This window comes from Notechis scutatus, chromosome 1 (assembly GCF_049901735.1).
Source record: "Notechis scutatus isolate UNSWTSFEM ecotype Mainland chromosome 1, rNotScu1.2, whole genome shotgun sequence".
In the NCBI taxonomy this organism is placed as follows: Eukaryota; Metazoa; Chordata; class Lepidosauria; order Squamata; family Elapidae; genus Notechis; species Notechis scutatus.
The window spans coordinates 278466645-278481020 of NC_142009.1; the positions used below are offsets into that span (position 1 = coordinate 278466645).

At 38.9% G+C, this 14376-nt stretch overlaps 1 protein-coding gene across 2 annotated transcripts in view; it reads left to right on the plus strand.

Annotated features, from left to right (window-relative positions):
• PLCB2 (phospholipase C beta 2) overlaps positions 1-14376 on the plus strand; it is a 73806-nt gene that overhangs the window by 31579 nt on the left and 27851 nt on the right. For both annotated transcript variants that reach the window (XM_087951719.1, XM_087951720.1), the window contains exons 12-16: positions 8508-8590; positions 9872-9956; positions 10080-10251; positions 12442-12536; positions 13953-14049. In XM_087951719.1, coding sequence (XP_087807845.1) covers positions 8508-8590; positions 9872-9956; positions 10080-10251; positions 12442-12536; positions 13953-14049 — 532 coding nt within the window. The remainder of the gene's footprint in view (positions 1-8507; positions 8591-9871; positions 9957-10079; positions 10252-12441; positions 12537-13952; positions 14050-14376) is intronic.

Consider the following 14376-nt stretch of genomic DNA (forward strand, 5'->3'; position numbering starts at 1 on the left):
GTCAGTCAATTCATTCAGACCTGCTCAGTTGGAATCCAAGTGGCTCCAAAAGATTTTTTGAGCAGCAGCATCCAAGTCTTGGAGCTTCTGAGGACCCAGTGATTTTAAGGGAAGCATACAAAGACAGCACTTGCTTCTTATCTTAAGGTTATAAAAGTTCCAAGTCTCTTAAATGTTCCTCGTAGGACTTGTTTTCCATATTCCTGCCTACCTCTGTTGTCTTCCTCTGGACCTATTTCCATTCAATTATACTGATTTTAAAAATAGGGAACACAGAGAATTGTACCCAGAATTGGGCAGTAGACAGAGGTGGGATTCAAAAAATTTAGCAAAGCGTTCTCTGCCTTGTAGCTGAGTGGGTGTGGCCACAGTAGGTGTGGCATAGTTGGCCTCCTGCACCATGGTGAGGGCAGGGGCGTTTTTGGCCTCCCTGGGTTCCTCAAGCCTCTGGGAGGGCAAAAACTGCCTCTCCAGGCTCTGGAGACTCTCTGGAAGCCAGAAACGGGCCCATTTCTGGCTTTCCCGAACTTCCGGGAAGATGCTAAACACAAACCCAAGATGGTTTGTGTTTAGCATGTCATTAATTACAACCTCAACAACCTTATGCCTATGTTCTGATTTACTACTACAAAATCAGGTACCCCTATTCTAAATATAGTTTTAGCTCATTCACCTTATTATGGTTTTTAACCATAATCAAGATTTCATTGGATTAGTTCTTTTTTTTTTTTGGCCTAAATGAGTTTGATCTTAAAAACCTTAAAGATTTCTGTTACTTTCTGTGTTCTGCACAGCAATACTTTGACATTACTGTAATCAAGACACATAAGACAAAGCAATTCAAATATAGGTGCTTAAGATCTATATATTGCATCAGTGATGCATGCATAATAAATAATAGACTTGTATATTTAAATGATCAGAATCCTATACTTTCTTACTACCCTTTCAAGTATTTAAACATTTTCTTTTGTCCCAAAAATTCAGAGGAGAAGTCACTCAGTAGGTTCCAGTCTTTAGCTGTAGTTTAAGCAGCAGGGGAAAAAAAATGGACCCTTTAAACGATTACCCTGGTAGTAGTTTTTGGTGTTAACAATTTTACATTCTCCATTTTATGACATCACAATTACCATGACACAGCACCACACAATCTACAGAGCAAATAAAAGCTATTGTGCTCCAGTGGAGCTATAATTATAGGGAATGATTGCTCTGCACCACAATAATGAAACTTGAAAAGGAATTACAGGGTGTTAACACAGCATGTACTTTTCATTATAGCTTATGTAACATTTGGACATTCCCCTCTCCTCTTTCTTCCTACTTAGTTTCCCGCTCCAAAATAACTTGTGGGTGGAAAGAGGTGGCTCTCTCCTGATTTGAACCTAGATCAATTTTCTTTGAAATCAGATCATGTCAGGAGGCAGGATCAGTCTCCCTCTCCCCAATCCATGAACAATTAAAAGTTGTTCTGCAAAAGACAATCTAAAGTTATAGGCCAGTGGTGGTTAAACTTTTTGGGCTCCTATGCCAAAAATTGTGCGTGCGCTTGCACGCTCGCACTTGCGTGCCAGCATCCAGAAGGCAATCCCACTACTCATGCATGCGTAATCCCCACCCACCCACCCCTGCTGCCCCCTTACCTGCACTGCACCTCACAGCTGATTTTTGGCCAGTTTGAGGCCTTTTTCGGCCTCCCAAAGGCTTGGGAAAGGCTTCTGCAGGCTTTGCAGGCCAAAAACTAGCCCCGTTTTGTCACTTCTAGTATTTTCGGAAAAAACAGGAAGTGACAAAATGGGGCTAGTTTTCGGCCTGTAGAAGCCTGCAAAAACCTTCCTCAAGCCTTTGGGAGGCTGAAAAAGGCCTCAAACCAGTTGAAAATTATCTGTGAGGCACACGCATGCCCAGTGAGGTAAGTTTGCCTGCAGCTCATGTGCTGGCACAAATGGCTCTGCATGCCACCTTTATAAGCCGATTATAAGCCATTCAGTACAATTGACTCTTGGTGGTTTTATGAGCTGAAGTTCACGATTTTAACCTCCCTTGCTTGGATCCCATTTTTGGGCTTTTGATGTGCTGATAAAATTCATTTGCCATTACAGTAGCTGCAGAATGAGGCTCAGTTTACCCACAGAAGATAAATGTCCTATTTAAAATGATGTCAATCAATGGCTGGAGCAACAGGAGAGGACAGATAATTGCATAGAAATATTATCAAGAACTATCAGTTACAATATTAGAGTAGAGAAAATAAAGAGGGTTCACAAATGTATTATTTCTTTCTTTCTTTATCTATCTATCAATCAAACTTATATAGCCACCCATCTCACAAAAAGCGACTTTGGGTGGTACACAGCAATGAGATAAAATACATTATAAAAAACCACAACTATAAATTCCAGCTTAAAAAATTATAACGCTGTCTCACAATGCATGATTGTACAAAGAAAGTGAGTGGTGGATCAAGCAAAAGTCTCATTCATAAACTTTATTCAATTACACAATATAAAGAGATAGGGGGCGCAATGGCTCAGAGGTTAAAGAAGCTGAGCTTGTCAGCTGGAAAACTGACAGCCCGAATTCGAGACCCAAGAATCAGACGAGTTCCCGTTACTTGCTCCAACTCCTGCCAACCTAGCAGTTTGAAAGCATGCAAATGCGAGTAGATAAATAGGTACCACTTCAGTGGGAAGGTAACAGTGTTTCTTCATGCTGGCCACAATGATCTTGGAAATGTGTTTAGACAATACTGATTCCCTCAGATGAGCACCGCTCTCTATTTATTTATTTGGTTTGTCAATTGCTTACAAGATAATAGGTATAAGTAAAAACATAGTTATGAATACATGGATACATATAAGAAAAATAAAAGAAACAATAGGACAGGGATGGTAGGCACGTTGGTGCGCTTATGCACAAACCTACAGACCTCTTAGGAAAGGGGTGAGGTCAATAGTAGACAGTCTAATGTTGAAGATTTTGGGGTTTGGGGAAGAAACCACAGAATCAGGTAGAGTATTCCAGATATTGACCACTCTGTTGCTGAAGTCGTATTTCCTGCAATCAAGTTTGGTGCGATTAACCTTCAGTTTGTATCTATTGTTTGCTCTTGTATTGTTATGGTTGAAGCTGAAGTATTCATTGACAGGTAGGACATTGCAATGTATGATTTTATATACTATACTTAGATCAGACCGAAGGCGGCGTAGTTCTAGGTTTTCTAGGTCTAGAATTTCAAGTCTGGTGGCACAAGGTATTCTGCAACGAGTAGAGCAGTGAAGAACTCTTCTTGTGAAATATTTCTGGACTTTCTCAACGGTGTTAATATCAGATATGTAATGTGAGTTCCAGACTGATGAGCTGTGTTAGGAATATAAGTCACCTTACAGGTATTTGGGTTAGAAATATATAAACCAGGATAAACATTTTAGTACTATATCTTTAAGGGAATGCAAGACCATGCAATTGGGTGTGGTTTCTCAAACAGCCATAAGATGGAGCCAGAAACCTGGGTTTTTTTAGTCTTCCTCTCAGAAGAGAGTGTGTCTGAGTGTATCTCTGTTTCCTTCTGTTGGAAAGTATTGCTGTTGCTCCATTTCTTCTAATTGACTGATATTACTGGATTTAATGTAAGTCTGATACTGAACTGTTTTTTGACACTGGACTTTGATATTTGGATTATCCCTGGAGTGAAAAACTGACTGATTTACCTGTGAATGACTTTTGGACTGCTTATTTTAGACTTTGCTTAAACCTTTCTGGAAGTAAAAACCTACATTTACTGTACAGTGTATCTGTGTGCTCTGTGTGTATTATTCAAACACTCCTCTCAAATACGTCTCCCTGTATGCGCTCATTCTCCTAATGGGGAATTACCTCAACAAGCTGTATTCGAGTATTGGTCTAGCAAATGTTTTGTATGCTCAAGTTAGTAGTGTAATATTACCAGAGAAAAAGCTACTTAAGATTAGGTTAACAACTCTTAATGCCTTTTTGGCTATGTAGTTACAGTGGGCTCTAGCACTTAGATCATTAGAAATGAGTACTCCAAGATCCTTGACAGAGTTTGAATCATCAACAAGGTCTTGACTATTCAGCCTGTATTTTATTTTCTGATTTTTTTGCCAATATGTAAGACAGAGCATTTATTTGTTGAGATTTGAAGTTGCCATTTGTTTGACCATTCTGATACATAGTCGAGGTCTTTTTGAAGGGTAGCAGTGTTGTCTGTAGTGTTGAATAGCTTTACATCGTCAGTGAAGAGAACGCAGTTGCTCTTGATATGATCACAGAGGTCATTTATGTAGAGTATGAAGAGAGTTGGTCCTAGAACACTGCCTTGGGGGACACCACTATTGACAGGTACAGAATTTGATAGGACACTCCCAATTTTGACCATTTGTTGTCTGTTTGACAGGAATGCTTCTATCCAGTTATGCAGGTGTCCAGAGATACCATAAGATTTTAGTTTTAGGAGTAGTTTGTCGTGTACCACTGAATCAAAGGCTTTACAGAAGTCTATGTAGATTGTGTCTATTTGCCCTGATCGAGTTGTGTAATCCATATGTTTTTGCAGTGTAAGAGTTGCAGATTACAGGATAGTTTTTTTCTTAAACCAAATTGTTTATTAGACAGTAGGTTGTTTGTCTCTAAGTGGAAGATGATGGATTGGTTAATAAATGATTCCATGACTTTACAGGTGATGCAGCATAAAGAGATTGATCTGTAATTTTCAACTAGGCTGGGGTCTCCCTTTTTGAAGATGGGGATGACCGTTGCTTGTGACCATAGTTTTGGCAAGGAGCTGGTCCTGTGATGTTTGACTCTAAGAGTCAAACATGACAGGACAGGGAAACATAAATAGAAAGACGGATAATATAAAGACAGACAAAAATGACTTTAAAGAGAGATCAAACATTTAACTGAGGATAAGATAATGACTGTAGCTGGTTATTATGATGCTTCTTCCAAATGAGGCTTTTTAATATCAGTCTGGGATAACTGGGGAGCAGCGGCATTCAGGGTATTCAGCAGGTTCTGACCAGTTTTGGAGAACCTGTAGTGGAAATTTTGAGTAGTTTGGAGAACCGGCAAATACCACCTCTGACTGGCCCGCCCCCATGTATTCTCTGCCTCCTGAGTCCCAGCTGATCGGCTGGGTCTTCTTTTGTTGCCCTGCACAGGAGAATGGAGCTGGAGGTTAGTGGGGTGGGATGGAAATGGAGATTTTACAGTATCCTTCCCCTGCCATTCCTACCAAGCCACGCCCACAAGCCACAGCCACAAGCCATGCCATGCCCACCAAGCCACGTCCACAGAAACGGTAGTAAAAATATTTGAATCCCTCTACTGGTTCAGTTCCTGACCTTCTTATGCACTGTTCATAATAAACCATTTGGTGCTGATCAGGATAGGATTTTGATCTGGCACATAATCATATCAAGCGATCTTCAAAAGCCTATCTTAACAAATCCCACCTCATTACAATGTTAAGAATGTACAAAAGTTCTGCTGGACCATATCAAATGCCTCCATGATTCTGATAGCATCTGAATATCTTTTTCAGTGACTTTATTGCTGCCCTGACAAATGCTACTGTTTTTATTCAATCCTAAAAGAAGAGGCTATCAATGTCAGTATACTTATCCATTCTAAACCTAGTTTCTGTACATGTTGTCATTTTGTCAGTAGCTGTCTCAGCTTGGTTGCTTTCTTGCAGACATTTCATAACCAATTTCATTACTATCACATACCCAGACTAGCACAATACCACTGAGAAAGAAAAACAAGAAATCCAAGAAGAAACCAGCATGGCTGCACAAAGATCTCTCTGGCAAATTGAAAGGAAAAAAGGACAAATACAAAAAATGGAAAGAAGGACATACAACTAAGGCAGAATATCAGCAGACAGCCAGAATATGCAAAGACGAACTCTGGAAAGCAAAGGCTCAGAATGAACAAAGACTTGCAATAAAAGTCAAAGGTAATAAAAAAAGTTTCTTCCAACATATAAATAACAAGAAAAAAATCAAGGAAACAGTCAGTCCACTAAAGAGAGAAGACGGCAAGGAAGTAACAGGCAACAGAGAGAAAGCAGAACTGCTTAACTCATTCTTTGCATCGGTCTTCATGCAAAAAGAAACCCACCAAAAACATAACTGTAAAAGACAGACCAGAAATAAAAGTTAAAAGAAGCAAAAAAATAGTAAGAGAACACCTTGATCTTGATGAACACAAATTACTGCAGCCTGACGGATTACATCCCAGAGTTTTAAAGGAGCTGGCAGAGGTCCTTCCAGAACCACTGCACCGTATCTTTCAAAAATCCTGGAGCACCAGGGAACTACCAGAGGACTGGAAAAGAGTTGATGTGGTTCCCTTCTTCAAAAAAGGGGGGAAAACAGACCCAGGAAACTATAGACCAGTCAGCCTAACATCAACCCCTGGGAAGATACTGGAAAAGATAATAAAAAAACAGATCTGCCAACATCTAGAAACAAGTAAAGTAATAACTAGCAGTCAGCACGGGTTTGTTAAGAACAGATCATGCCAAACGAATCTTATTTCATTCTTCAACATAGTGACATTTATACCCATAATGTAACCTAGTTTGGTAGTGAGACAGCTATACGAAAATAACCAAGCTAAGAAAGCACCAACCCTGAGCTACAAATATTCTCTTCTGTTGTTGTCATTAGCATATTCTGTAGGTTGTCCTGGATTTACAACTACAATTGGGACCAGAATTTCTGTTGTGAGACATTGTGATCATAAGTCAAATCAGACCCAATTTTACTAATTTTTACAGCAGCTGTGAAACAAATCACACGGTTATGAAGCAAATCCACCTTCCCCTTCTTTGCCAAAAATCAGCCAGAAAGGTCACATATTGCAATTATGCGACCACAGGATACTGCAACTGTAAATATGAGCCGCTTACTAAGCATCTGAACTGCAATCATGTAACTATGGGGATGATGTAATGGTCATAAGTGAGTGCAGGTCGTAAATCATTTTTTACAAGGCTATTGTAACTTTGCACTGTTGTTAAATGAATTGTTGTAAGTGGAAGACTACCTGTACAGGTTGAATGAACAAGGAAAGAATATCTAGCTTTGTCTCACTCCTTGGCCCACCTGGGGCCAGTTTGTCATCCAGATTGTGGCTTTCTATCCTGTCCTATTATTATAAGAACAATGAGATGTTATGGGTTCCCCCTTTGCCTAAGGATACAGTTTACAAATTCAAGATTAGCAAAAGGCAATAACTTTCTAGTGCAAAGATTGTATTAATGATCAAAAAAGGATTCCTCTCCTCCCACATTTTATTGCTTTCCTAAGAACTATGTTCATTCATTTTATGCACATTTATCTTGCCACAAATAAGCATAGTTTGATTATTCTTCTGCCCAATGAGAAGGACAGTCACCTTTGCTATGATTGGGCAACCTGTATTTCCTTTCTCCTTTTTTATCAAAGAAAAAGGCAATTGTATATAGATTTAGCTGATCAGCTAAATATTTTCACAATTCTTTCTTTTTGAAAATAACTTTTGATGAACCTCAGGGGGTGAAAAATTGCTATTACAAACATCCTTTCCTTTGCTGCATTTTCTGAATTCTACACCATGACTAAATCTGTACATTATAGACTAGGGTTAGAGTTGTTAACTTTAACAATACATTTGACCATGGACTCACTCATGGTAGTGTTCAATTTGGAGTAAGAAATAGCTCATTATAAAATGCAAGTAAATTGCCATGGCGGTTGCATCTTAAATTAGACAGAGGTGTAATCAGGCTAAAGTTAGAAGAGTTTAATTGCAATTTCAGTCTATAAAATTAGAAAAGGACCCAGACACAATTGCTCATTTTAAAACTGCTTATCTCTGTATTTTAGTATATTTTTGCATTTCAAAATAATTCAAAATATTACAAAGTAATTGCCAGTGGGGTTTTTCTTTATCAAAAAATGCCATTTCCCCCCAAATCTTCTTTTGCAGTTGCCACCATGGGACAATTAGGGTATAATATCATACTATAATTACACTTTAGTTTAAACATATTCTCAATACAATCAGACATTACACTGACTATTTCCCTGGATATTATGGCATTCTCCATTTCACTTGTGGTCACAGCCTCTTGTCCTCTAACATCAGGCATCAGTCTATAAATGACTGTTCACGTGATATTAGAAACTCTGAGACTTCCAAGTAACTGATCACTGTACAGTATTGTGCCGATAATTCTCACACAAATATGCACATATTACCGATTTGGGTTCCAGTTATATGTGTGAAGGCTTTCCCCCGGATATGAGTAAATTCTAGTTTTCCAGATATTGCTCAACTAAAATTCTCCCCAGAACTACCCAGCACACCAATTATGAGAAATGTTCATCAGCATTTGAATCATGTAGGTTTCTTCTACTTAAACAAATACTCCGTTACATTCATGAAAAGCAGATCTCTCCCTCGCTCTCATTCTCCCTCTTTGTCTCATACAGGATGCACTTGAGGCTATTGCGGAAAGCGCTTTTAAAATTTCTCCCTACCCAGTAATCCTGTCTTTTGAGAACCATGTGGATTTGTGAGTATTAGGATCTGCGGTAAAGGCTTGAAAGTGTGTTTTGATAAACTAGAAGTGGGGAGGAGTGTATTCAGTCAGGATAAATTAATTCTTGCTGCAATATTATTAGCAACCTTTTAGCAAATCAAAATCAACTGTGGCCTATTCTTTAAAGAAAAAAAAAAACCAATTGCCACACAGAATCCCAGTCAATTACATGAGAAAGAAAATGTATACGCATGTGCCATGCTAGTTTTCAGCCAAAAAACATCTTTGCTCCAGCTGTGGATTTTCTCCTGAAATTGTTCTTTCAGTTTGGTGCTCAGACAGCTCTTGAAAGGCTAAACAGGATTCACAATCAGGAGATGGTAAAAGTTGACACTTATTTTTTCCTTTTCAAAGCTTACTTATAAGTAAAAGGAAATTCTCATCCAATCTTCCCATCCATATACATTGAAACAATTTGTCAGGTTTCCAAGTGATGAAATCCATTTAAAAAGAAAAGAACAAAGTCCATCTTCAAAAAAAGATTTCTTTTATTTAGGAAAGCATCAAATTGGCAAAGTCCATGGTAATTCCGGATCTGACACAACCCGGAATTACCCCACAATATTACAAGTTAGAAACAACCCCCCCCCCCAAAAAAATGTCACATTCTCCAATAGAAATAATCCAACGTTGCTTGGTGTCATAAATCTCCACCTCAAGGGGCCCAAGCATGGATAGCTAGTTTCCCACGGGAAGAAAGATCACCTAGCCAAAACACTCTCTTTATCTCCACTCCTCCCCGCCTCCTTAGGAATGTGGCAAGCCCGAAACCCTTCCCCCATGACTGCCACAAAGAAAGTAAGAAAAAGAATATATACTAAGAATAACTAAAATGGCTACACTTATGTCAATACACTTGTGTGGCTTGACACAATTATTCATAGATTTCCTAGAAAATGGACCTATTAAAATGGACCTGGGAAGTGTATTCCATCTGAACAAATTTGGAACCCAGCAGTGTGATAGTTAAATTATTTAATAATTAAGAAACAGAGAAAAAAATCTTAAATGAACTTTAAATAATTTCAAGGATATTTTTAAAACAATTGCCATGCAATAGCAAGCATGGGATGTGGTAGAGAAGAGATGCAGACCAAAGTTTAGAAAAAAAAAAACCCAAAACATTTCTGTGGTAGTAAATTTAGATAAGTTTTGCACATGCTAGAATATAAAGAGAGAGTAAAACAGGTTAAGCATGGATGATGCTAAACCCAGCTTTTTCTTAATTTATTCCTTTCTTGTACTTTCTTTTAGGCCTAAGCAGCAGGCAAAGATGGCTGAGTACTGTAGAACCATCTTTGGGGACATGTTGTTGACTGAACCCTTGGAAAAATATCCAGTAAGTGAATAAGAAAATTAAATAGTTAAGTAGTCATTGGATACACTTGTTCTGACCATCTGTATTCTGTGTTAATGTGAGGATCATATGAATGTTAACTTGGTCCACTTCTTTCTTTGGTAGCTAAAACCAGGGGTGCCATTGCCAAGTCCTCAGGATCTCATGGGGAAGATCTTGATTAAGAATAAGAAGAACCAATTTATGCCTGGGGAGAACCAAGATGCCCTGAAGAAGAGGAAGAGTTTGGAGGATGAAGTCACAGACCAACCCATACCTACAGAAAAGGATAGCACAGGTATCATATCATACAGCAGCCTTTCCAAACTTGGCTTCCTCCAGATGTGTTAGTACTATAATTTCCAGAATTTCAAAACACCATGGGGAAATACTTGTCCAGGAATTGTGAGAATGGTCATTGTTGAGGTAATTCCCCGTTAGGAGAATGAGCGCATACAGGGAGACATAGTAAGAGTGGTGAAGAATGATACACAAACAGCACACAGATACACTGTACAGTAAATGTAGGTTTTTTACTTCCAATAAACGTTTAAGCACAGTCTAAGATAAGCAGTCCAAGTCATTCACAGGTAAAGCAGTTCAGTGTTCAGTTCAGGGATAATCCAAATATCAAAGTCCAGTATCAAAAACAGTTCAGTAACAGACTTACATCAACGATCAGTAACAGTCATTTAGGAGGAACGACAAAATTCTCCAACAGAAGGAAACAGAGACTCGCTCACTTCTGAGACTAAACAACCCAAGTTTCTGGCTCCATCTTATGGCCATTTGTGGAACCATACCCAATTACAGTTTAGCATTCTCTTAAAGACATAATATTAAAATGTCTATCCCAGTTGATATATTTCCAACCCAAATAACTGTTGGGTGACTTACATTCCTAACAGTCATCCCCAAACAACTGAACACATTCAAGAAATAAGGCTAGCCTTTGGGGTATTTTTTAATCCTGGAATACAGGTTGTCCTTGACTTATAACTATTTGTTTAATGAATAACTATTCATTAATAACTAATAACTATTCATTAATTTGAAGTTATAATAGCACTGAAAAAAGTGTCTTATAACCGTTTTTCACACTTACGACCATTGCAGCATCTCCATGGTTACATGGTCAAAGTTCAAGCACTTGGCAACTGCAATGTATTTATGACAGTAGCATTGTCCCAGGGTAATGTGACCACCAGCTGTAACTGACTCAGCTGGCTTCAGACAAGCAAAGTTAATGGCGGAAGCCAGATTCACTTAATGACCACATAATTTGATTAACAACTGCAAATTATTGTGGCGAAAAAGATTGGAAAATGGGACAAACTCACTTCACAATTGCCTTGCTTAGCAATGGAAATCTTGAGCTCAATTGTAAGCAAAGGACTACCTGTGGTGATTCAGGATTTTCTAAGAAGCCACATAAACAGCATCATGGTTGTATAAAAACATAGGTGTTATGGAGGTCTTAAAGAACATGTATAAAAGAGAACAGAGCTGCATAACAGTCTGCTTCTCTTTTAACAAAATGGAAGACTAACGATAGAACTATGTAAAGATGATGTGAGGCTTCAAAGTGTAGTTAATGTGCTGCCCAGCCAGTTATAGTTAATGGGAATTGGTATAGTTAGTTAGTAATTGGGAGCTGTCCCCTTAAGGGAATGCATCATGGGAAATGTAGTTAAGGTATCCTGGGAAATGTAGTTCATGTCATGTGGCCACATCTGTAATCCTGATTGGTCACTGAATTGATGGGTTGGGGGAGGTTTCTTCACTCTTGCTTGGACCCCAGCATCGTGCTAGCGTCTCTCCTTTGGCTCCACTACTATGGGATGAAATATGGGATGAAAAGATTACTATCATTTTACACTATGATTTCAATTATACAAAGAATTGGACATTAGATGCATCTTAACATAACTGTTATCTTGAGGATACCTAATATAATCCAATAAAAGAAACTTTGTATAGAAGAATTTGTTGAGTTATCTATCTGTCTTTATATTCAACAACTGAATCAAAGGACAGAATAGTTAACACTTTCTTCTCATTTCCCCCCACAATAATAATTTTGCTGGGTAAGTTGGACTGGGAGATAGTGACTGTCCCAAAGTCATTCAAAGAACGACATCTACTTTTACATTTGTTGCAAAAGAAATAAAATCTGAATTCATGTCCCCCCCCGCACACCCTATGTAAATTATTTTTATATATTATAGATCCCTATAAGATAAAGGAGCTACAGTGGTCTATATGATCCAAACTTCTTAATTTGCTTTGAGTTAACATTTTTATGACTTGCCTCCATTGACTATTAGTATGTTGTAGTTCACACTAGTCAACAGTGTGCCTGGGTGAGTGAGCTTCTGGAGCTCCAGAATAGATAGTTGGATGGAGAAAAGCAGGAAATGTCAGTCTGGAGGAATTAAATTAGACAAGAACTTTCATAAGCATACTGATTTTTCTCTCAAATTGTCAGTCAAGCCAGTTGAGGAGGGTGAAAAAGTTCCTGAAACGGAGAGAAATCTGGAAAACCTAAACGAGGAAGAGATTAAAAAGCTACAGTCCGATGAGGTATGATTTATGATTTTGTGTATCTAGCCTAAGTATATGGTAATTATTCCAAGACTTATACATTGTTTCTTGTCTTGCCTTCTGATGCTTTGGAAAATAGGTTGACCCCCTCTTCTGTGTGGCAGCGCCTCGAACATTGGAGCACCACTACCATGTCACCCCTTTGCTTGTGCGAGCAAAGCATGATCCTTCTTTTCACTAGACTCACAATTACATGTATTGGGATACTTTATCATATATCATAACTGCAGTATTGGTATACTTTGCACAGATTATTTTATCTTGGTCAGCTTTTCTTACTAAAAGTTGATGGTGTTATTAATTTCCACCTTCATACTTTGTATGATTCTCTCAAGTAATGTAACAGAATAGTTCACATTGCAGGGTTGAAATGGTTCAGATGTGTCCCTTGGAGCCATCTGCCCCATCATAACAGATTAGCCCTTCAAATATTTTGTGTCTCCTCCTGAATTCTGACAGAGCGAGACTTTGGGGATTATTTTAATAATGACAATGTAGGCTAAATATTTTAATTAATAAATGAAGTTCCTTGAAAGTCTCGAAGGCATAACTCTGACAGAGCCATGGGGTACCCAGCTGTGGAAGCCTGTAAAGTTTGTATTGTCTTTAGCTCAGTTGTTTTACCACACAGCTGCTAAACTCTGCCCTCTCTGGTGTGTCAGTAATACCAATCAGCTCTCCTTGCCCAATTAGCTAGGAAAAGGCAAGAGAAAATCAATTAACTTTCTAGAGAAGTGATGGCTAACCTTTTCGTCATTGCGTGTGTGTGTGTGTGCGTGCGCGTATGCCTGCACCCATAATGCAATGCACACGTGACCTCCCCACCCTTTGTGCATGCAAGCGTGACCCCCCACGTGCTGCACACCTCTGCGCATGCACATGCAACTCCCCACATGTGCCACGCACCCCGCGCATGCACACACATCTCCCCTTGCGCATGAGAGGCAGATACCCAACAACCAACTGGCTGGCAGGGGGGCGCGTGCATGCACAATGGATCTGTTCCAGGTGGTAGCTCACGTGCCAGCAGAAATGGCTCTGTGTGCCACTTCTGGCTCTAGAGTCATCACGGCTCTCGAGTCTAGAGGCAGAATCATGAATCGGCCTATGCTTATCTCTCTTTTGAATATTCTAGTCCTAATTTTACAAGAACAGCTTTGTCTAACCTGATGACTTTCCAGGTAGGTTTGCAACTACAACTTTCAGAAGACTGGACTAAGGATATGTAAATCTGTGCTTTCCCAGTTAATTGGAGATCCTATTCTGAAAGACTGTAGGGTATATTATATTCACTGGTTGCCCTTTATTCTTCTTCTGAGTTCTATTTAGTAACTTTCTGATGCTTATTTTGCACATCACTGGAGTTTGTTCTGTAACACTCCAAATTCTGTTTAGGGAACTGCAGGTCTGGAAGTGACAGCCTATGAAGAAATGTCCAGTCTGGTGAATTACATTCAACCCATCAAATTTGAGAGTTTTGAAATTTCAGCACGTAAGAATGATTTGTTTTCTTCTGTTAAGGAAAACATTTTCATTTGGTTATAACTAGTCTCATATTTGCACTGAAAATGGTGTATTTATTAACTATGTAAATGTCGTTCTTTAACACTGTTCTATGTTCTTTAACACTGTTCTATATGGGGGGCTGTGGGGTAGGATGGACAAAGCTCTACTTCTAATGGCAATATGATACAAGGCAGTACCAATTAAGGAAAATTTATTGCATCCCTAGATGAATTGTATGTTTCAGTGATTCTCTAATTGAGCAGAAGCTGACCCTGCTTCTACAGGGTGCAAAATTGAATACAGCATCTTGTAA